General features: G+C 37.7%; 3 protein-coding genes across 4 annotated transcripts; 1 reads left to right on the top strand and 2 right to left on the bottom strand.

The window, feature by feature from the left end:
• Nucleotides 1-90: 90 nt before the first annotated feature.
• LOC110044144 (uncharacterized) lies at nucleotides 91-7,072 on the bottom strand. 2 transcript variants are annotated; one of them, XM_089274050.1, is made up of 3 exons: nucleotides 6,817-7,072; nucleotides 6,058-6,198; nucleotides 91-204 (listed from the first exon to the last, which is right to left on the bottom strand). In XM_089274050.1, the coding sequence occupies exons 1-3, from the start codon at nucleotides 7,012-7,014 to the stop codon at nucleotides 91-93; spliced, it is 453 nt and encodes a 150-aa protein (XP_089130176.1). In that variant the 5' UTR covers nucleotides 7,015-7,072. The 2 variants fall into 2 exon arrangements, with proteins under 2 accessions (XP_089130176.1, XP_020605328.1); XM_020749669.2 differs by lacking the exon at nucleotides 91-204 and adding an exon at nucleotides 4,962-5,272 and having other exon boundaries at nucleotides 6,817-7,062.
• Nucleotides 7,073-12,509: 5,437 nt separating this feature from the next.
• LOC110044147 (uncharacterized) lies at nucleotides 12,510-14,761 on the top strand. Its single transcript, XM_020749671.2, has 3 exons — nucleotides 12,510-12,782; nucleotides 13,768-13,905; nucleotides 14,516-14,761. The coding sequence occupies exons 1-3, from the start codon at nucleotides 12,555-12,557 to the stop codon at nucleotides 14,639-14,641; spliced, it is 492 nt and encodes a 163-aa protein (XP_020605330.1). The 5' UTR covers nucleotides 12,510-12,554; the 3' UTR covers nucleotides 14,642-14,761.
• Nucleotides 14,762-17,850: 3,089 nt separating this feature from the next.
• Nucleotides 17,851-20,468, bottom strand: LOC110044169 (adrenocorticotropic hormone receptor-like). Its single transcript, XM_020749691.2, has one exon. It carries the CDS (start codon nucleotides 18,987-18,989, stop codon nucleotides 17,985-17,987), a length of 1,005 nt encoding a protein of 334 aa, XP_020605350.1. The 5' UTR covers nucleotides 18,990-20,468; the 3' UTR covers nucleotides 17,851-17,984.
• Nucleotides 20,469-21,291: the final 823 nt, after the last annotated feature.

Here is a 21,291-nt window from a genome sequence, read left to right on the forward strand (position 1 = left end):
ACACTTTATCCGACGTTTCTTGAAACAGCTGTATCATCTTGATCGATATCTTTCGTTACCATGGTAACAATATAACATATTCTGGAGGATTTATTCTTCGGTAGCCATTTCAAAACACCTCTTGTTACGAATGAAGCAGCACATTTCTCCTACACAGCTTGGGCTTTGCTTTCTGCACGGATAAAACAGCGCTACACAGCCTTTCTGCAAATAGAACAGACACAGATATGATGCTCACCGTTATGTATTTTATGGGATAGATTTTGCCTTGTGTAGGGCGTAGAATTCCTTGCAAAGAGGCTTATACTGAAAAGACTAATTTCCCTATGTTAAAATTCAGCTTGGCAGTGAGGCCTAGAGGACACAAACAAAGGAAATTGAATGACCATGTTTATTCGTTTCTTTTGTTTGTGCCTCTAGCCCTCACTATCAAGCTGAATTTTGAAATATCGCAAAGTTTTAGTCGAATTTCACGGGTCTCGCAGTCTCGTTTTCTTAGCGGTTATGTGCGTCTCGCAGTCTCGATTTTTGTACGAAGCTCAACTTTTTGCAAGGTTAAGGGTTTCGAAGTTCCGATTCGCTTGTTTGTTTTAATAAATGACGTCTTCTCGTCACTTGATATTGAATTTCATTAAAGCAACTTTCAAATTTCCGAGAAAAAGTTAATCCTAACTTCTGCCAAATTGTCTGAATTCCACAAAAAGCTATAAAATTTACCCCAACGTCATTTTGGCGCCAAAAAACAGTTATTTTGTGCTAGGATATCCTAACGTAGTGTGTTATAGTCGAATTTCCAGTTTCAGCATGTTCGCAAAGGCTGGCTAAAAGACTAAAAGGGGAATCAAGAAGCCACACACTCACACAACCCACGATAGCTCATGATGAAACCCACGAAGTCGAAGAACTTATCTGTTGTCTCCTGTGGAAATGTGTAAAGGCACAAGTATTTACATTCTCGCTCATTCTTATAGCTCTCAACTAAATCTGGGGCTCGAATCTCTGAGCCCCTCGCGCTCGCACTCAAAACACTTTGAAGTCTCGGTCTCGCAATCTAAAAAGTCAATATCTCTCGGGCTCGCAAAGAAAGCGCTTGTCTCGCCGTCTCGCAAAGTCTCGCACTTACCATTCACCACCCCTAATATGATATTGATATCAGCGTCGAGAAAAACAAACAAACAATCAGCCAAGCAACCAAACAGCAGAAGAAACAAACAAACAGCCAAATAAAAACGACCAACCAAAGAAACAAACAAACAACCTAACCATCAACAGTTATAGGAATGTTAGTGATTTGTAACAGCATATGTTCAGACCAAGCGCCGTGACTCATTTTCTATTCTATTATCATTTTCTTTAATTTTTTTCTGGGCAAAGGCTGCAGATCACGGCGACAAACTGGCAGTGTTTCGATACAGTTTTTGTTTTTTTCTGAACCATACCAAGCATTTTTAATTAGCTGCTATACCATGCCATAGAAGAGAGAGCGAATCAGACGACAGGAAAGCTGTTGTATACACCCAACCTTCCCACCATGCGCTGCAATCATCAAGTTTGCCACGGTATTTTCTGTAGCATGGAATGAAATAGTTGTGCAATACTTTCTCCTGGTACACCATTAAGAATCCCACTTGTCACTGGCACTTTCTTGGTATACACAAGACCCTTTTTATACCGTGAATATACAAGTGACTCGTAAAATATTTCATGGTTTACCACTCGAATGCGTTACTTATTAACAAGTATTTACCAGTCTTACCTTAATCAGATCAATGTGAAAATTTCACTAGTTATATAAGAAATATATAGAAATTTGGTAGAAATTATTTTTTAGGGCAATTAATATTTCCATGGAATTGACAAACAAAAACACTGAAATCAATAAAACGTGAATTTTGCGCCAACCAGATGTGATGTAAAAAGCGCTAATACTAATATCTTATACTATGGAATATGGCAAGTGGAATATTAATCCTGTAGGTTCGATTTCTTGTAAATTTCAAAAACATGTCAAATCGTAAATTAACACCATTTTCTTCAAATAACATCAAGCTGGGTCATGGAGTTGTGTTTTGAAGCCATGAAAGGTTTGTTAGTTTTTTTTTTTCCCATGATCTTCGAGTTGTTCATGATTTAAGTGCTTTGTTCGGTTCACCCAGTTGAAACCAGTTCATATATTTGAAACAGAAACACTTAATGAAACCAACGATTCTGATTTGATGACCTTTAACTTCCTCGAAGCGATGTAAATAGTTTTCTTGTTGAAAAAGTAGAACTCCATTCAAATATAAGTCCATGTTGTGTTTTTAAATAATAGACGCTAATTGATGAATAAAGGAGACTAATTGGAAATTTAAACATCTTTTTGAAATAGCTCTGCAAATTACATGCTAAACCCGTCGGCTTTGTTTAACCTGAGCTAACCAAGAGAATAAATCCTCACATTGTTCAGTTACGCGAGAAATGATGCTAGGATACTGCATGATCAAAAAGTTTTAACAAAACCTTGCTTCTTGAATTGAAGATTGCCTGGAGTTCAAAATTGCCTCTCATGATCTAGGCTAAAAGAAAAACAACATAAGATTTTACACTTTCCTTATTCATATCAGCATAGGTTGAGTCAGTACAATAGCAAGCGGTCAACACAAGGACTGTCGAACTGTAAAAGAAAAATTGACCCTAAAAGGATTACGGCAGATTAAATTTGAAAGAAGTTAAGGAACTCGAGAGGACTATTTCACCGTGAGGCAGGGCAATTCCAGTCGGTGATAGTTCCTGGAAAAAATGAACACTTAGAAACGTCCTTCTTAAAGTAAGGGATTCTTAACTTTGGTAGCTACTTCTTGTGGAGTCATCAGGTGGGATGGATCAAGAGTTCTTAACAGTCTGTATAAACCAAATCGTGGCTTAATTTGTACTTGAACGTCGGTCTAGTCTTTCTTTTTCTAATTTCCAGTGCATCCCACCCAGAATCTTTCATCAAATCCGTGACTATCACACATCTGTTGTAGTCCCTTCTGATTACTATTCTTTTCTTCTTAGGAAAGCAAACACATTTAAGCCCCAAGCATGCTTTTTTACCGGTTTTATCTCATTCTTAACCTCGCTTCCAGTTGCCCAACATGGCTTGGAGATATGAAGACGCATCGGATATAACCATGAGAAGTCGGATGAGTCAAGAGTTGAATGCAAAAAATGACCGAAAAAAATCTGTTTTTATTTTTCGAGCCTAAGATTCGCCCAATCTGCAGCAAAAAAACTTCGAAAAAGAAATTTCTGGGCAATTTCTAGGCAAACTTCAGATGGTAAACTTTAGTTAGTTAGTTAGTTAGTTAGTTAGTTAGTTAGTTAGTTAGTTAGTTAGTTAGTTAGTTAGTTAGTTAGTTAGTTAGTTAGTTAGTTAGTTTGGGAGCACAAAGAAGTGTATTTAAGCAGACGAGAACATGAAGAAAGGAAACACAAGAACAAAAGCTAACGCTTGGGCTGATGACAAATTAACTTTAAAAATTTAGCTCATCACGGTACTTTGTAAACAGATAACAAGCGGGCAATGTACCTGGAAACTGTTTAAACTTCTATGGTATGATTTACAGTAGTTTTATATCGATATCAAGTTGTTATGAATGGGCAAATGTAAAATTAAAGAGCCTGATTGCCATAATCAAACCTGCGTTTTACTTTTCCACTTAAGCTAACGTTCTTATTGGCCGGGGAGTAATAGGCCCTTTGCACGATCCGGTCACATGGTACGGAATTAATCACGCTGGAACGCAAGTTACACAGTGAGATTTCCAAACCAAAGGAACTCGCACCAGTCCAGCCCGACTTTCCTTTGTTTTGAATGTCCCACTGTGTAACTTGCGTCCCAGCATAATTAATTCTGTACCATGTGATCGGATCGTGCAAAGAGCCTATTCTTTGTGCACAAGCACCAGAAGAAATCAGTGGCACACACGATATCTCGCAACATACACGGTTGTCCTTAGACATGAAATCGATCGAAATGACTTTCCAGTGAGGTAAAAACTAAATTTGTTACATGGAGCAGAATTTGCTCGTTGAAAATTTTTGTATAAGATAGTGTTTACAGTGAATGTATGTAATTTATTCGGCTTAACCCCTGGCGAAATTAGGAATATCGATATATATCGTTAACTGAGACATCAAAAGAAAATATTTTCTAAAAGATCACAATCCGAATTGTCACGCGCCTTCTTCAGGAACTTAAATCCTCTTCCATGCCATCCATTCTCCCCTCATCCTCCCTAGCTAGGTAATCCACCCCGCTCTCAAAAAAATCAAATGCTTTCAAGCCAACTCGCGATATTTGGAACGGACATTCAAGGGTGATCAAAATGATTTTGAGGAGGCTGTACGATGCGTTACACAGCATAAATGTTACAAAAATCATGAATTTACGAATAATCAGTAAGCCTATTTAGGTGGAACACTAAATGAGCTGTTTTGATTGTTACTACTGATAACAATTTGAATCCGAGCTACCTCTAATAATACTAGTGAAATAAACAGAACGCAAAAATTATCCTGGACCTTCAAGTGGTCATGCAGCTGAAATAACCCTCTTCTGCATAATAGAAACTGGCCATAACTTTCCAGCTGATGAGCTTAGCGCAGTGAATCGAAGTCAGTAATATCTTGGTGCATCCTAGAAGACTGAGCCAGTCTGAAATCATTTAAAACTGGATGATCCCATGATGTTTTAAAAAAACCTTTTCCTCGCATATCATCATTTCTTTCCTCCTCGATATCAGTTACTGACAAAGAATTTAGAAATCTCAAAATATCTCTCGTGGCAGACAAAAATCAGATGCGTTTTCTGAAAAAAATGGGGGACAAACGGCTGATTCAAATTTGCAGATTTGATAACATTAACTGAATCTTGTCGCAGGGATCAAGTTAAGAAATGCATTCCAAGGGTCCTAACAAAAGAGCCACAAATAAAATCACTCAAGAAAAGTCATGGACTTTTTGTTTAATAGCGACTACAACAAGCCTGCTTAAATACATTAATATAATATATGAAGAAAAATAAGGAGCCTGATTGCACATCATCTTGATCGATATCTCACTATTTGTTGTCATAGAAACAAAGTAACATTTTCCTTAGGATTCAGCGGCGATAGCCTTCTTCGGGTTCGTCAGGCTTTCCCTTGTCTGCATCGAAGCACCTCTTGATTCGAACAAAGCAGCACATTTCCCCTGCACATGTTGGACTGTGTTTTCTGCACAGATGAAGCAGCACCACACAGGCTTTCTACATGAGGAAGAAACACAGATACTGTATATAACTAATTTCATTCAAATAGACCGAAAAAATTTATTCACCTGGTTCTTTGTCTGCTCTTTGTGCCTGACTGTCTGTCTGTCTGTCTGTCTAAATCTTTCTGTCTGTCTGTCTGTCTAAATCTTTCTTCTGTCTTTCTGTTTTGCTGGTCAGTTTCCGCTGATTGTACCTCTGATTTGCTTTAACTTGGCTCACTCATGTGTGCTTTTTGGATTGCCTTGCTCAAATGTTTCGATGGCGTTTGTACCTACAGAACATTCTGGCTGCAATTACACGAGTCAACCTTTGTGAAACGTTTCTTGCGGATGCGCCAGTCATTCGTCACAAGCTTATATTTGCTTATATTTGCTTATATTTGCAGACACTTCGAGAAGCGGAAAAACCATCCTTAAGATGTTGCCCTAAACTACTTATGGGGAAACTTATTCCTCACCTGATGCAGCAGCGCAAGACCCCAAGGAAAGGGTATAAAACAATTTACTAAATCAGCTACAAAGTTGTACAATTATTTACCAATAGCATCTAAACAAAACCTTAATCAAAATGTGGACTAATAATTTTGAAGACGGAGGGAGGTAAAACAAACAAAATCTCAAACAAAAAAAGAATTCCACGGCAACCCGCAATTCTCTTCATCGGTTTTCATCGTGTCTTCTAAATATTATATTTCTGACATACTTGTCATGTCACTCAATCGTCAGTAATTAGATTTTACGTTACATTACGTACCGTTAGGTTTTTTTTTACGTGTTTACCTGAACAGGAGAAAGTTCGGGCAGTGGACCGGGATGGCTTTCGAGGGTGCAGAAAATGAATCTGTCAATACAGCACAGCTTTGAACAGACGTTATGTTCGGCTTGAGTCCAGCACTGTTTTCCTTTAGCAATGCAAGGTTTCTGCAGAATAAAAGTGTTCATTCAGGTTGGCAGAGTAAAAGAAATTCTCATACCTATTGAATAACGACGGCTAGTTTCAAGTATTAACTGGGCATTTCAATGTAGTAGAAGGCAAGTAGTCTAACTTCCTTAATTGCGTTTGCGTTTGCAGAAAAGTTTTATTCATCCCTCCATTGCTAAGACCCGTCCCAACCGAATTTTAATGTATTACACTGGAGCCGAGAAACAGGTTTGAAAACCTGAGACGCGGCGTGGCTTGAAGGAGAATACACGGTTCGTTCTCGCAGTTGAAGGTTTAGTTTGAAGCTTGTAAAGTATTTTCAAAATGCGTTCAAACCAAGATGTTTAGAGTAGAATCTGAGGGCTATTAAGTCACGTGATTGACTATCGGCTTTCCTGCAGATGACCAAGAAGGAAATCTTTGACTCTGATCAGTTGGAACACTCTACACAATTGACTTCGTGAACTTGATCAATCAATAACTCAGAAAGATCATTCGCTAATAAAAATCAAACTCATGCATTACTTTAGTGTGAGAAACAAAAAAAGGAAAAAAAAAGAAGAAGAAAAAGAATAAGCCCAGGAGAATCAGAGACAAAAGTCAACCTATCCACTTACAATCCACTCTGGTGGTTCTTTGTGTTCACGGGCAACCAGAGTGTTTTTCGGTAAGCCTTGATCTCTCACAACCTGAGCCATTCTCTCGTCATGTCGCTCGTCCAAGAAATCAAACACGGCTGTGTGGAATGGCCTTTCAAAGGCAGACACATAAGCTGCCAAGGCAAAGACGAGGAGAAGAGTTGCGAAAGTCTTCATTTTGGTTTCAAGATTTGTGCAACTGACACCGTTATGTTGAGAAAATGAGTGCGTCTTAAATAGAATCCACGTCCTTACTTGACATGACCGAAAACAAAAGTATTTGGACAGCTTCAGGCAAATTTATGAGGGCAGAACAATGGAATTTGCACAGATGTCGAAGAAACACAAAAGACGCAGGAAAATCTCGGTCGTTTCAATTTCAGCAATTTCACGTTGTTCAACGGTTTCAAGTGATATTAAAATTCATTGGAATTTTTTAAAAGAACTGTTATACTTCCCACTGTTAAGGAAATAGGTTATTTTATAACTTACGGATAAGTTTTTGCAAATTTCGCTGTGTTTAATTTGATACAAAAGAGAGCGGGAGAAAATAATTTGAGTGCCTCGTTTGAATTATCATCTTCAAATTTTTAATGACTATGCTAAAAATAGAAGTATCAATCTTAAGCAAAATTAACCTCCAGACTTTGATTTTTTTTATCTTGATTTTTCCATCAAACTGCTTTGCATCCTTGCATGTCAGATATGAATTAAAAACAGTTTTTCTCTTAACGAGAGAACGCAACAAAACTAATTTTAAATATCATTGGAACGGACGGGACGTTCCTCAAGATATCTAACACCCTGGCCGGTGAAAACGGTTTCTTTGTCCATCATAACCCGTCCTAAGTTTTTCCTAGCATACCTCCCTTCTCTCGGCCATCTGTTTCTAAGTGATTGTTTTTGTTCTATAAAATTAGGCAGAGAAACCTAAGAACAGAGGAACACTAACTTTTTTTCATAGTCTGCACTTTCCTCACCTTGTACTTGTCTTAGAAGCTCGCTTGTATTCATTCTCAAGTTTATATTGCCCGTGATGATAACAATTTCAGATTCATTACTTGCCAAAATATTCGGACGTTAAAATCTCGGACGTTTTATTTCGGGCGCCTAAATTTTGGACACTTTTTTTCTCTTTTCGGACAAATTTCGGAGAAATATTTCGGACACTTCGCTAAAACAAAGCTAAAGTAAATTTACGCCTTCAATTAGACTGAAACATTATCTGTAAAAATGATAGTTTTACTACACTCTCAAGGTGTTACTGACACATGTACACCGAATAGAAATAGCACAAACTCTGTCAAGCCGTTTGTGAACTAGAATTCGCTCCATAAAGGAAACTAAGAGCTTTGGAGGGTCAAACTGACTTAATGATTTGTGAGTACTGTACTGCAAACTGATTTTGGAAGCTTAAACATTTCGGACGATTTTAATTTCGGACATTCACTTGTCGGAAATTAAATTACTCCGAAACATTTTGCAATAATTGTAGACGTTTCTACTCAGATTCCAAAAAAAGTTCATGATGATTTTGTTTTTAAAATGTTGTATCAGATTTAGTTCACCTACTACACGGAGGTGCGAACAAATTTTCGTTTCGCGCGGGAGATTAGTCTGATTGTATACTCGAGGTACATGCAGTTATTGAAGTCCTTTATTTCTGTGAGTGATTCAGTCCATCTGTTACACGGCTCGGGAGCCACGTGGTATAACAGCTGCAGCTCAATTTATCTTACCTCCCTGCAACTAAAGAAGTTCAGTGTACCATACCCAGTGGTCTACCTCGCTTTGTTCTAAAAGCAGGTAAAGGTTGTTCCTGTGTTCGTGATATTTTTGTTAAATTTTGCTTTGAATATAATCCACTTGAGTTATAAATCAATCAAATAAGGCTGTCGAAATTGAAAAAGGCCGGACTTCAATGTATGTAAGAAGGCAAGTTTTAAATAAACACCGCATGGTTTGATGGACAACATAAGGCAAATCCGTCAGAATAATATCTTCTCTTTTATAAATCATGCATTTTTTAAAGAATTATAGGGGGAATTTACAGAGGAAGAGTGCTCCTAAAATTCCCCAACGTTACACAAATAAGTTGTATTTCTAAAAAGAATATTGGGCTTTTCGAAGAAAGAATTTTTTGCAGAAAACACAGGTTGACTTTAAGATATCACAGCTGGTTAGCAGAGACACGTAAATACTGAAATCTACGTTAAGCGGTTCTTTTCTTGACCGTAAAGGTACTTCTTTCATGTATTTAGCCTGAACTGCTATTGACATTTCTCAGTTTAGTCATCTTTCTTGTCATAAAGTTTGATTACTAGAGTCTCAAAATATTTGGGCTTTTCTCCTTCCTACCTCGTTTGCCACATGTTAAGTATGTTTTGTGAAAAATTGAGCAGCGTTGTAGGAAACTTATCTTGCACTATCTGGCCTGCTTACTTACATCTGCTAAATACCAAACACCGGAATTAGATCATGTCTGAGGAAAAAAACTCAAAAAAATATGCACTTCTCATCAAACTAGGTTGTCTTTTTGTTTCGAGGAGGTTTTTTGTTGACCTAAAATTTTTGCAAATACTATAATTTTTATATCATTATTATGCAATTTTTGCTTTGAATTTTGGAAGCCATGGTATTAAAATACTTATGGTTTAATTATTCGATAAAAAACAGTCAACGAAGAGAAACGAGTGCACACGTGATATACAATCTTAAGATCTCTATAAGAAAGAAATTAAATAACATTTCGAACAAAATGTTACATCGTTTACGGCTTTAGCGTCAAAGAAGAGTCAGATTACTGGTTACAGTTGTTTTGTTTCGAAATACTGTAAAACATACTGTAAGCTTTCAGGTCGCAAAGAGTGCTCCCGCATTGCTCACCAAAAATTAAAACTGCCATACACGGCGAAAGTACTTTCCACTCTTTACGTTTGGTTTGGCTTTGTTTAAGGGACAAAAACATCAATCAGTATTAGCAAAACCAGAGACCCATTAAGCTCTAAGTCAAAATATACAAAGGTATGCAAATGATAGGGTAAATTACTACAAAGCAAGGGACAAAAACGTGTTTCTATGATACTGTGGACAGGTCTGAAGAACTTGAGTGAAGTTAAGTTACTCTTTGTCTTGAGAAGGCTCTGAAACGGTTCTTTGTTACACATAAGTTGTTTGTCAAAAAATAATTATTTAAGGCTTTCACATGACATAAACACAATAACTAACTTTCGTTTTCGTAACGGCACAAAGCTCCAAGCAAATTAAAAACGTACACAGCTTTTAGCGGTTAGGGAGGTAAGTGTAAATAAAAGCAAAACACCAGAGGTGCTGTTTTCTCAGCCAGCTGAAAGCGTGCTCCGAGCCAGAAGAGAAAAATAACAACACGGATGTTAATATTTCATGTCCATAAAAAAAAGGTAAACATAATTAGCAGTAAAGTGTTGAAAACTCAATATTTATCTTACGTTCTCACCGAGTTAGAAAATAAAACAAAACTTTTCTAACAAAAACAATGACTTAGTTTTCCCGATAAAAAATAGTTTTGCCCGCAGCAATTAAAATTTTTAAGCAACTTGCTCTTTTCGAGACGGGTATTTGTTATCCTTAAGTTTAAATGTTTTCATTACATATTTATCCTGGTTTCAAACACTTTAAATAACAAAAAGGCACAAAGTATATATTTTGTTTTCAAACACTAAATGTAAACACCAAGAGAAAAAAATTAAAAATTTGAAACCTTGATCAGTCGTGAAACATGTTCCTGGCTTAGTAACCTGTATGGTTAATTGTTGGACATATTTTAAGACATATTTAAAGTTCGCTTTGGAGAACTGTCGTGTTTCTTACCGAAAATAAAAATATAAAGGGAGGGTAAAACGGAAGACAGATAACTCAGTGTGAACAAAACTAATAGTTTTCGATCCCGTCATTCAGTGTTTATTTTAACTGAAGAATCTTGTGCTAACTTCTAAGCTGGCCCAACTGACATTTAAGACTGTTTGCAGTACACCCGACCTTTCTTCAGTGCTGTAGTGTCTACAAACGTGAAAACTGAAATTAATAGCCCAAGACTTTAACTTTGTACTATGTACTTCTTTAAATATGTATTTAAAAGATCACAATTTCAGTTTCTTCAAACAAAAGCAAGGAAAGTAGGTCCGGGATACTTGAGCGAATTGAAGTCAGTTTTCTGTGACATGGGAAATCCAATTTTCCTCACCGAAAATTTAAAAAAAAAAAAAAGTAACCAGATTTAAAATTAGGTTGTGGCTTAATGCAAACACTATTAGTGGATTATCGAGGCAGTTCTTTGTTCAGCTAAAGTTGTTTGTCTCAAAATATTTATCTTACCTTTAAAATAATAAATAAACTTGTGACCATGGGTTTAGCTAAGGTATCGAAAAAACGAGACACAAAGTCATTAGCAGAGCAAACTTTAAACAGGCCGCACGTGTTGTTTTGCCAGCTTATGCGCTCTAATCTGGAAAGAAAATTGAAAAAATAATAAAATGTACGACATGCAGACACACAAACATGTCACTCTTAGCAACAACTAAAGCCATCGCAAAATTTCCATGTTGAAGGTGAACATATCATACCTTATCATAATTTGCCTTCAGGTTTGATCCCAACAATCACACCAGTATCTTGAACACAAATGCGTAGCCACATTAGTCCTACCTTAAAAATTTTAATTTGTAATTTTGCCATTTGTTCTTGTACATGTCCTAAAACTGAATCACATGTCTAGTTAGCAAGATCGACATTTGTAACTTGACACTTTATCCAGCGGGATGAACAAGTTACATTTCCCCTCTTTGCACGGCTTGAAGGGCCCTAGTCAGCCACACCTTTGTTTTTGTCTACATGTGAGAGTTTGGCTGTTATACTTTATTCCGAGCATGTCGAAACGAAGGAAATCACTGTGAAACTACTAACGATAATAAACATACTTACAGGAACACAACTTTCAGTAAAGCGATAAGATTTTGCTTCACCATGCAATTATATCAATGATTTCGACGGCATCAAAAATGTTGGAGGTTGACTAAGGTCCTTTAAAAAGGCAAATACCTTTTGAATCACACTAACCCAGTTCAGAGGTGTGCCGTCGTTGATCCCGTTAAGATGATTTTTCGTTTTTTAGTAGTTTCTGGCCCGTTAGGTGAAGCCTAATTAAATGACTACGCGATATTATATCACAGTCTGGTGATTAATTCAATGACCTCAAGCTTCTCGCTGGTTGCATTTTTTAGTATCGAAAACATCACTAACATCACTAAGGGTTTTGCTTTGTTTTCAAGAGAACTAGAAAGTGTGTCGCAGGAAGTACTAAAGTAAAAAAAGTTCTCAGATATCTACTCTACGTACTGACTGGATGATTTTAATTTGCTTGGGAAACTTTAATTGCACCTGGCACTCAATAATATCCTAACACAAAGCCTCCTTATAAATGCGGTTTCGGTTACAACATGCTGACTTGCTAGGTTTAATTTTAAAACAATTTAATCTATTTTCGGTAACCCACTAAACCGGCGTTAAGTGGGAGTTAAGTAGTTTTAAAGCTGTTTAAATATCACCTCGAGGACTTTTGTCTCCATAGAGTTACTAGGCATGCGCAAAACGATCTCCAGGATCCCCCAGTCTCTATATAACCAAGGGTACTTATCTCTTTGCACATCGTGTTTTCCAGAGCACAGATTAGACGCGTCAACATGAAGTCAATGTTAGCTTTGCTGTGTCTCGCGGCGGTGGCTGCCTGCGCTTGGGCGGAGTTGGAATATCATCCTCAAGCCGTGTTGCATTACCTGGAGATGGAAGATCGTGAAATGGCGAAGAAAGTTCGCAGTATAGTCAAAGCGAGGGGGTTGCCGAGCGGTAAGCCAACCTTTTCACCAAGCTTTAAGCCAAGCGGTTTTCCTACTGGAATTCCCCTAAAAGTGGTAAGTATTCAGTACAATGATCTGTCTGAGCAAAAGTTAATGTTTTTTTCCCTGGAAATACTCACACTCACATATTTTCGGGAAATTTTAAGCTTTTGAAATATCCGTATGTTGAAATTAAATACTTAGCGCTTTCACTGCAAAAGCCTACCAGAAACGTTTCTGGGAAAGCTAAGGCATTAAAAACAAAGGATTTAAATGAAATCCTGGGGTTAAACATTTCGATCGAACTCCTCCTACAGGAACTAAAATTTGGGAATGTTCTTAATTTTCGTTTGTTTAATTTTAGTTTAAGTCAGCCACCAAAAATTAAAGGCTACAGTTTTTATTAGAGCGATTGATGTGGGCTTCAAAATGCATTTTAAGAATAAATGTCTACTTTCTCGCGCGCTGACTAACTCCTTTTTGTCATCAATAAGAGCACAGACGGATAAAATTTTAATTTATGCAAACTTTCAAGTTCAACTTTCAGCTGTCAAACTGTCAACTTTTTAACCAATGAGACTGTATGGACTTTTTCAAGTAGCCAATCAAAAAGCGAGAATAGCTATTGACAATGTGCGCACCATTTTGAATAAAATTCACTTATCTTTGTTTACGGCAAGTTTATGGCGTCTTTTCCCTTCATTTATTCCCGGCATTTGACCATACTGGGGTTTTGTTTTTGTAAAAAACAAATTGACACCAGTTTTTTTATGCGTCTGTCCTCTTATTGATGATAAATTTCGTCATAACATTGTCATAGTTTACTGCGGAACCACTCGCCTACGGCTCTTTAACAATGTTATGACGCAATTTATTATCAATGAGAGGACAGAAGCATAAAAAACTGACGTCAATTTGTTAAATAGTTCATAAAAAAAAAGGCTAGGTACGTCTCATGAAAGGGCAAAAAAAATATTTATTATATCAGTGAGACCTTAGAATTATTACTTAAGTACTCTTTTTTAAAAAATCACGTTTTTGCAATGCAATTTCTCAACAGAAATTTTGCCTTGTTGGGGCAATTATGTGTCACAAGAAAGCTGGGGATGATGCCTGTGCACATTTGGAGTGCATCAAGAAAACTGGAAAGTGCCTGCACGAAGCAGGCCTTCGTTTACATCACCTGCCCGATTTTGTGGTAAGTTCTGAGTTATATCAGTTGTTGTCAGATCATCCCTCCCTTTATGAATGTAAGCTATTACAGAAATTATTTCTGCTTTCTTGTTTTCTTTTCTTTTCTTTTATTGACCCTATTTGGACCGGAACTTTTTACTTTCTGTTACGAATATGCAAGCAATGATTTTGAAACTTACTACTTATAATTATAGTAGGTGCAAAATACTATTTCTTTTGAAAAAAACAGCAAGGAAACGTGAGATGAAGACATAATAATCATTAACAATTTAACTACTGTCATATTTGAACTGTTCTGAAGCAAAAACTGATTTTTGCGAACGATATTTTAAACCAATTTTAATAGTATCGATGAAAAGCGACATACAAAAAACCGAGAAGAGAGTTGAAAATACGACCGTAGCGGAGTATTTTTGACAAACTTCGAGGTTCGTCAATCGAAACTAAAACTAAAGAGAAAACGGAGAATTAAAAGCATAAAAACCTATGCTAATTAAGATCAGATATCCAAACACCATCACGGTCATGATTTGCTTTGTTTCAACTTGATGAATTATTAATGAGTCTGAGAAATCCATATCCTTAATTCTGCCTTTCTTGTTATCTCATTTTAGCAAAAGTGTCTTCCGATTATCCCTTGCTGCTTGTTGGCTAGTGAGACATGTGAGGAGAAGCTGTGTTGCTTTGTGAGGTTTGGAGAATGTGCCAAAACGCTTGGAGATAAAAAAGACGCCGAATAACTTACCCATCATGATCACCGAAGCCGCAAAGAAGAAATAAAGCCTGCATTTTAGTTTTATATCGATATCAAGTTGTCATAAGTGAACAAATGTAACATTAAAGAGCCTGATTGTTATAAAGCTGTGTTTTACTTTGATTTTTCTGCTACTCTTAAACAAGTGACTGTGTGCGGTGTTGGGTGTACGTGCTCATGCATTTGCAGGGGGGTGGGGAGGGTGGGGACTGGGGCTAGTTTCAGGGTGGGGCAAGGTAATGCGAACTTTGCTATCTCAGTGTTCACACTTGAACAGCAATAAAAATAAACTAGGAAAGTATAAATATCATTTTCTGTTGACTGTCACTTTCACTTAACCGTTTTTGTGACGAGCCTACACGGAAACGGTGTTTCGTTTTTGTCATGAATTTTGTTTTTGTTCGTTTGTGTTTTTTTTTGGGGGGGGGGGGTCGTCTTTTTGATAAATCGCACCACACGTGAGATGTTGTTAATTTGCTACTTGTATTTTAGTAAGATATGAAATACATTTCTTGTTGTTATAAATTACTAGTCTACGGAAGGAAACCCTAGGTTAGAAAAGGCTTCGGAAAGCCCATATGTGTAGCTAATGGAGTGTAGCTAATGGTAGATTTGCACGATAGCGTCATTTGACTAAAACTACCAGAATTAATTTCTTTTTTTCTTTATTATTTAAATTTTGAGGTTGAAATAACATTTGCCCTGATTAATATAAGAAAAAGAAAAAGTGAGGGATTCCGGTAGTTGTAGTGAAATGACGCCCTCCGGGGGAGAATAGAAATACTCCTAGTCGCATCGTGCTAATGAAACCGGGATAAGCTCCCGCCTGATAGGCCACTTGGCTCATATGCAGACTTTACCTACCTACCATATACCTCTTGAGTCGTAATTTCAGATTTTAAAAAAATTGAGTAGAATTGAGTAGATTTTGCTCAGCCTTTTGCAGTAAAATTATCAAAAAGGACGTATACATTCCCTCGGCGTTCCTCACGCAGTTATTACGCAGTCGTATTTTCGTCATTATTGTACAGAATGTTTTTTTTTTTTTTGTAGGGCTTATCTCCCATGCTTCCAAAATCTCTGTTATTCCTCTACCAAAATAAGAAGCCTATTTCCCACACTCAATCAAGAAGCTCGGAAGAAAACAAAGACTGGTATGTTTTGTGCATTTATTCCATTTAAAAAGTAATCTTGATAAACATATTAGTAGCTATTAATCTGTCCAATTTTTAACCCACTAATAGTTGCCAAACGGGCGTCCAGATGGTCGGGAACGACCGGACGGACGCCATAAAGGACGATAGAAACCAGATGGACGCCACGATGGACGAGGGAAGCCAGATGGACGCCATGGAGCGACGGACGTTCTGAGGGACGAGGGTGACGCGACGGGCGTCCTGAGGGACGAGGGCGATGCGACGGACGTCTTGAGGGAAGAGGTTGTAGAGATGGAATTGCCGAGGGAAAAAGACCAGCCGAGGGAAAAAGACCAGCCGGATCCCTCAACTCTCCAGTCTGCTGAATTAGAAACAAATAAGTTTTAAAAACCCATAGTGTTAATGCATGCAGCCGTTATTAGTATACCGAACTCCAAACCAGCGGATAGCGCTTTCACACATCCTCTGGATACATGCATACATGCATACATACATATGTATGATGTATGTATGTATCCAGAGCATGGGTGAAAGATAGTGTGTGCTCTCCACTTCCCAGCTCGCGAGAGTCGCAAATGAAATGGTTCTTGGCTTCCTACACTAACAGAGAAGAAATTTCGACAGATTTATATATGAGGCTGCTGTCCCTACTGACTCAAAAAAAATTCGGCTTGGTTGTGTTTAGAAGTACGATACGATTTTTGAAGCAATCCCGCCAGAGCTGTGCCCTCAACAGTTTTAGATAACACGACAAGCTTACCGAAGCAGCAAAGTTATGAGGATTGAACTGAGGTAATCTTTTCAATAGTTCAATGAATCAACCACTTTTTACCGCTACGTTTACCGTATTGTTAGATTTCACTTAAAACGCGGGTGTGGATCAACTGATAAATCACGTGGCTTTTTTTGCACTGTTGCAAATTCTGCGCGCGAATTTACTTGTAAAAGTCTTTTTGCTGTTTTCTGAGTCATTTTTTGCCGGTATTTCCTACAGGTGTGGTTAATACGAAATCAACTGTACCCCTCAGTGGAGTTAGGTAGGGGTGGCTAATAGCTTTAAGTACGAAAACCGTTTGCGAGTGAACGAAATGATGTCACGGATAATAGTAACTTACAGTAGAAACCCGCGTGTATAGACGTAATGATATGGTTGAAGAACCTGCAGGCAGAAATTTGCCATTTCAATACACAAAAATATAAGAACCTGTTTGGCCAAGCAAGAGCATCAAGTTCTTAAATGGAAAAACTCTATTAGACCTGAAATGTTTGACTTCGTCTCGAGATGGGAGTCATATCAGACTAACACTGCCGATGTTTGACATCATTCTGTTTTTTTACCCGTTGAAGAGATGGAATTTTACCATCGAGAGATGAAATTTCACGTTGCAATTTTATATCTTGATATCCCCGCAAAAACTACCAGGCTACTACATAAAAAGTTATTACACCAGATTTTGACCCACTTAGGCATTATTTGCAAGAACTTGGACGATATTTACGAGTTCCAGGGACTCTAAACTGACTCGAGAAGACCTTGTCCTTCTGTGAAATCGACAGGAGAAGAATAGTGGGAAGCCTGGTTATGAGCATGCTTGCCGAAATATAGCCTTTGTTGAACTCAAGTAGCCGAGACTGCGCTACGCGCACCTTGATTTTGACCTACTTAGGCATGATTGCCAAGAACGTAGACGATATTTCCGAGTCCCAGGGACTCTAAACCAACTCGAGAAGACCTTGTTCTTCAGTGAAATCGGCAGGGGAAAAATAATTGAACGCTTGGTTATTAGCATGCTGGCGAAAAAAAGCCCCTGTTAAACTCACTTAAACACTGGAAAGTAGCCGAGACCGGGCTACGCGAACCTTGATTTTGACCTACTTAGGCTTGATTTCCAAGAACTTGGACGATATTTCCGACTCCCAGGGACTCTAAACTAACTCGAGAAGACCTTGGTTTTCAGTGAAATCGACAGGGAAAAAATAAATGAACGCTTGGTTATGAGCATGTTTCCATTGATCCCGAAACTGACCCCGTTAGGGAGTGTTAATTAAGATATTTATTTATTTTATTTATTTGTGGGTATCTCTCAAGTTCATTTTGTTCCGTTGCAGATGACAAGCTCCAATGCTTGACACCTTTTATTATAGGAAAAAATCACTGCTATGAATCTGACGCTAATTGTCTCCACTTGTTCGTCGACAAACCATCATAGTAATAGAGACGTCTTCAGCCTTATCAGGATTTTCTGCAGAAATTCCAGGTTGATCTAGGTGTATGTCTACTTTTACACGTTTCCTCTTAATATTTACCATGCTTTTGAATGCTTTACGGAATGCCTTCATTCTTAAACTGTACAAAACTGGATTCAGGGAACTACTGCTTAAGACAAGTAAGAAGCTCATGTCTCGAAGCCAATGAACAGTAATACAATCGCACACCGAACAGAAATACAGCACGTAAATGAACGCGCACGAAGGTACAAAACAAAACAAAAATATTCCAAGCATCATCATATATAGCTTCATCAGTTTGTTCTCTAGCATTAGTATTTTTAAATGTCTCTCAGAACGCTGATTCACCCCTTCATGTAAGATTCCAACCCGGACTGTCCTGCTTCGGAGAGTTTTAAAGATGCTGCAGTAGGAAAACACAAGAACGCAAGATGTAGTCAAGACAGCAGTATTTGCGAAAACGAACGCAAAATTGATAAAGCCGGTCTTGATATAAACCAGTGAAAGTGTTATAGACACAACCCATACAAAGATACATACTTTTGTGGCTGATTCCAGGCTGACATGGGCTTTATACCACAATGAATGAGATATCGCCAGATATCTATCAATAGTTAATACACCGAGGATAAATACCGAAGTCGTACACGACATAAAATAACTCAGATGTGTTAGGTAAACGGCAAAATCCTTAACAACACCCCCTCGCGCTTCCTGGATCGTATAATAAGATGCCATTGGTTCCGTTACGAAGCCGGCGGTAAAGTCTGCCAGCGCCAAGTTCGCCACAAAAATTGTGAATGGTTTTCGGAGTTCTTTGTGGGGGTCTTTGTATACTGCCAACAATACGAGTGAGTTGCCCGAAATAGTAACGGCCGACAGAACCAGTGATGCGATCATAGAAATATAAGACAGATAAGATGGAGCTTCATGCGCGCCACAATCCATGTCCTCGAGATTTCTGACTTGTCTGGTAAATGGTACAGAAGGCTGCTAGGACGTTCGGCAGCAGCACGAATTGGAAAATCAGCAGCGTGATCTATAAGGGGTAAAACGAATTACAAGAAATGGCCATAAATATACATTATTGATACGGACATGGCAACATGCGACAGAACAATTCATACGTTTGGCGCATCGCCAGGGTTTGTTCTCACTAGCAGCTTCATTGTATAATTTATAAGTCGCATTGCTTTCTTGGAAGAAGAATTAGTCTGCATGACAGTAGCAAGGTTTAAGGAGTGGATATACATTTTGAAAAAGTCTAAAAACGTTCTCCGGCTGAAATGATACAGCACACACAAGCTTTCGACTGTCTGAACCACAGTCTTCAAATGGGCGGCCACCATTTCGCCTATTGAAGACTTTAGTTAAATCAGGCGAAGAATGATTTTAGATTTTATCATGATTTATCCTGGTTGCGACCCTTCTATATTTTGAGATATATATTTTGTATGAAATGGCCATGATTTTATCTATTTTCAACGAGTATTTCCACCGACAATTTCATGCAAACATAACTGGCACATGGATCAATTTTTTTTTTTGTTTCTTTGTTTTGTAAGCGTTTCTCATAGCGTTTTAACATAATTTTAAGATTTACCTTTTTAGAAGTGTTATCGACGAATAACACGATTCAATAAGAAAGAGACTGCCAGCTACGATCGCTATGGAGTGGTAATAATGGCTGAACTCAGTTTGGGTTTTGCAACGATCGAAGCGATCAGATGCAAACGCGTCTTTAACGAAATCCATTTCATACATACTTTATTTAAATAACAAACATATGTCATGTGTAAAGGAAACTTCTATAAGCTTTTCTTCGTGTTACAATTAATTTCCCAATAATTTAAAAACGTCACAAAAAAAAAAAAAGAAAAAAGAAAAGAAAAAACGTTTTTAATAATACGAGAAAATTATAATTACTCTTCTCGTTACCGATGGATTTAAATTGCTTCTGGTTCATAAGTGTAATTTACGTAAGGAGTGGTGAAAAGCAAATAAAAGAAAGAAATTACATTTCAGACATCGGTCAGCTCATGTGCAACTTTAACTGATGACAATTGCGCTATTATAATAAAAATTGGACACTCAGCATTCGTAAGCCGTAGTGAAAACCGGTACTGAATGTACCCGATTGAACGCAGTTGTGAGTATATGGAGGGCAGCTGTCGAACCAAATTGCGTCAGGAGTAATTGTGCCTTCGGAAGCTTTAATTTGATTCATACGTCTGGTACAGACAGATTTGTAGATCTCACATAAAGTAAGCACAACAACCGTACCTTCTAGTCAGGTTTCAGTGAAGGTTGCGAGTCTTCATAAATCGAAATGTTTCCACTGCACCCTCGGGATTATTTCTCTCTTATTTTGAAAGCTCTGTTAAATAATTTATCCAGAGGTGGAGAGAAGTTTGCTCAAGGCCAACAGTTTACATTGCGGGATGGGTCAGCTGTTTATTTTGACAAATGAAATGAACAACCGCTAAAATAAATTACCGTGACTAAATTGATTTTTGAAGAGTATTTGTGTTTTCTCTTCATCAAGGTCCCATCATTTCCGCTGTGTGTTTTCTCTGTCAGACATTCCACAATTATAACGCTAAAGCAACACATTAAAAGGGTTCTCGGACGAAAATTCTCATATCCTGTAGTCGTTAAATTCCGGCTCGATCTTAATTAACTTGTCATCGATTTTTTTTATTTCGAAATTTGAGTGGCTTTGAGGTTGTCGCTTGAGGTTTAGAGGTCGCAGGATTTAGTGGGTAGAGATCATTTAATGTGGGGCTGATTAATATTAAGAGAATGATTTTTTAGTTGAATTAATCCAGATAAATTAATTTTTTGACCGCTTAAGGTCATTCCACTGAAATAGAACCTGCACTGAGAATTTTGTGAAACTTTGCCTATTGATTGTTTATATTATAGGAACTTAAATTTTGAAATAAAAATGAGGGGTCCCCGTGTTCGTTTAGGAGCAACAGCACCTTGTTTATACCCATGTAAATCCTTATAATAGCACCACGATTGTAGTCACGATTGCTTGCTAAATTCACGTTTCCGACGATTGCTTTTTGTTCTACACTGAGAATTGGTCCATATTTATGTTACACAGAGAAATTTATTACTCAATTCAAAACAACAGAAAAAAATGATAGGTCACCATACTCGTTTGCGAGAAAATGACGATTTACCTCTATGGCGAGATCCAGCTGTAAAGAAAAAGCCGCCATTTTCTAATGCGCGCGCGCTA

The sequence above is a fragment of the Orbicella faveolata genome, unplaced genomic scaffold, assembly GCF_042242905.1.
Source record: "Orbicella faveolata isolate gen_17 unplaced genomic scaffold, um_ofav_v1 contig_35, whole genome shotgun sequence".
Classification (NCBI taxonomy): domain Eukaryota; kingdom Metazoa; phylum Cnidaria; class Anthozoa; order Scleractinia; family Merulinidae; genus Orbicella; species Orbicella faveolata.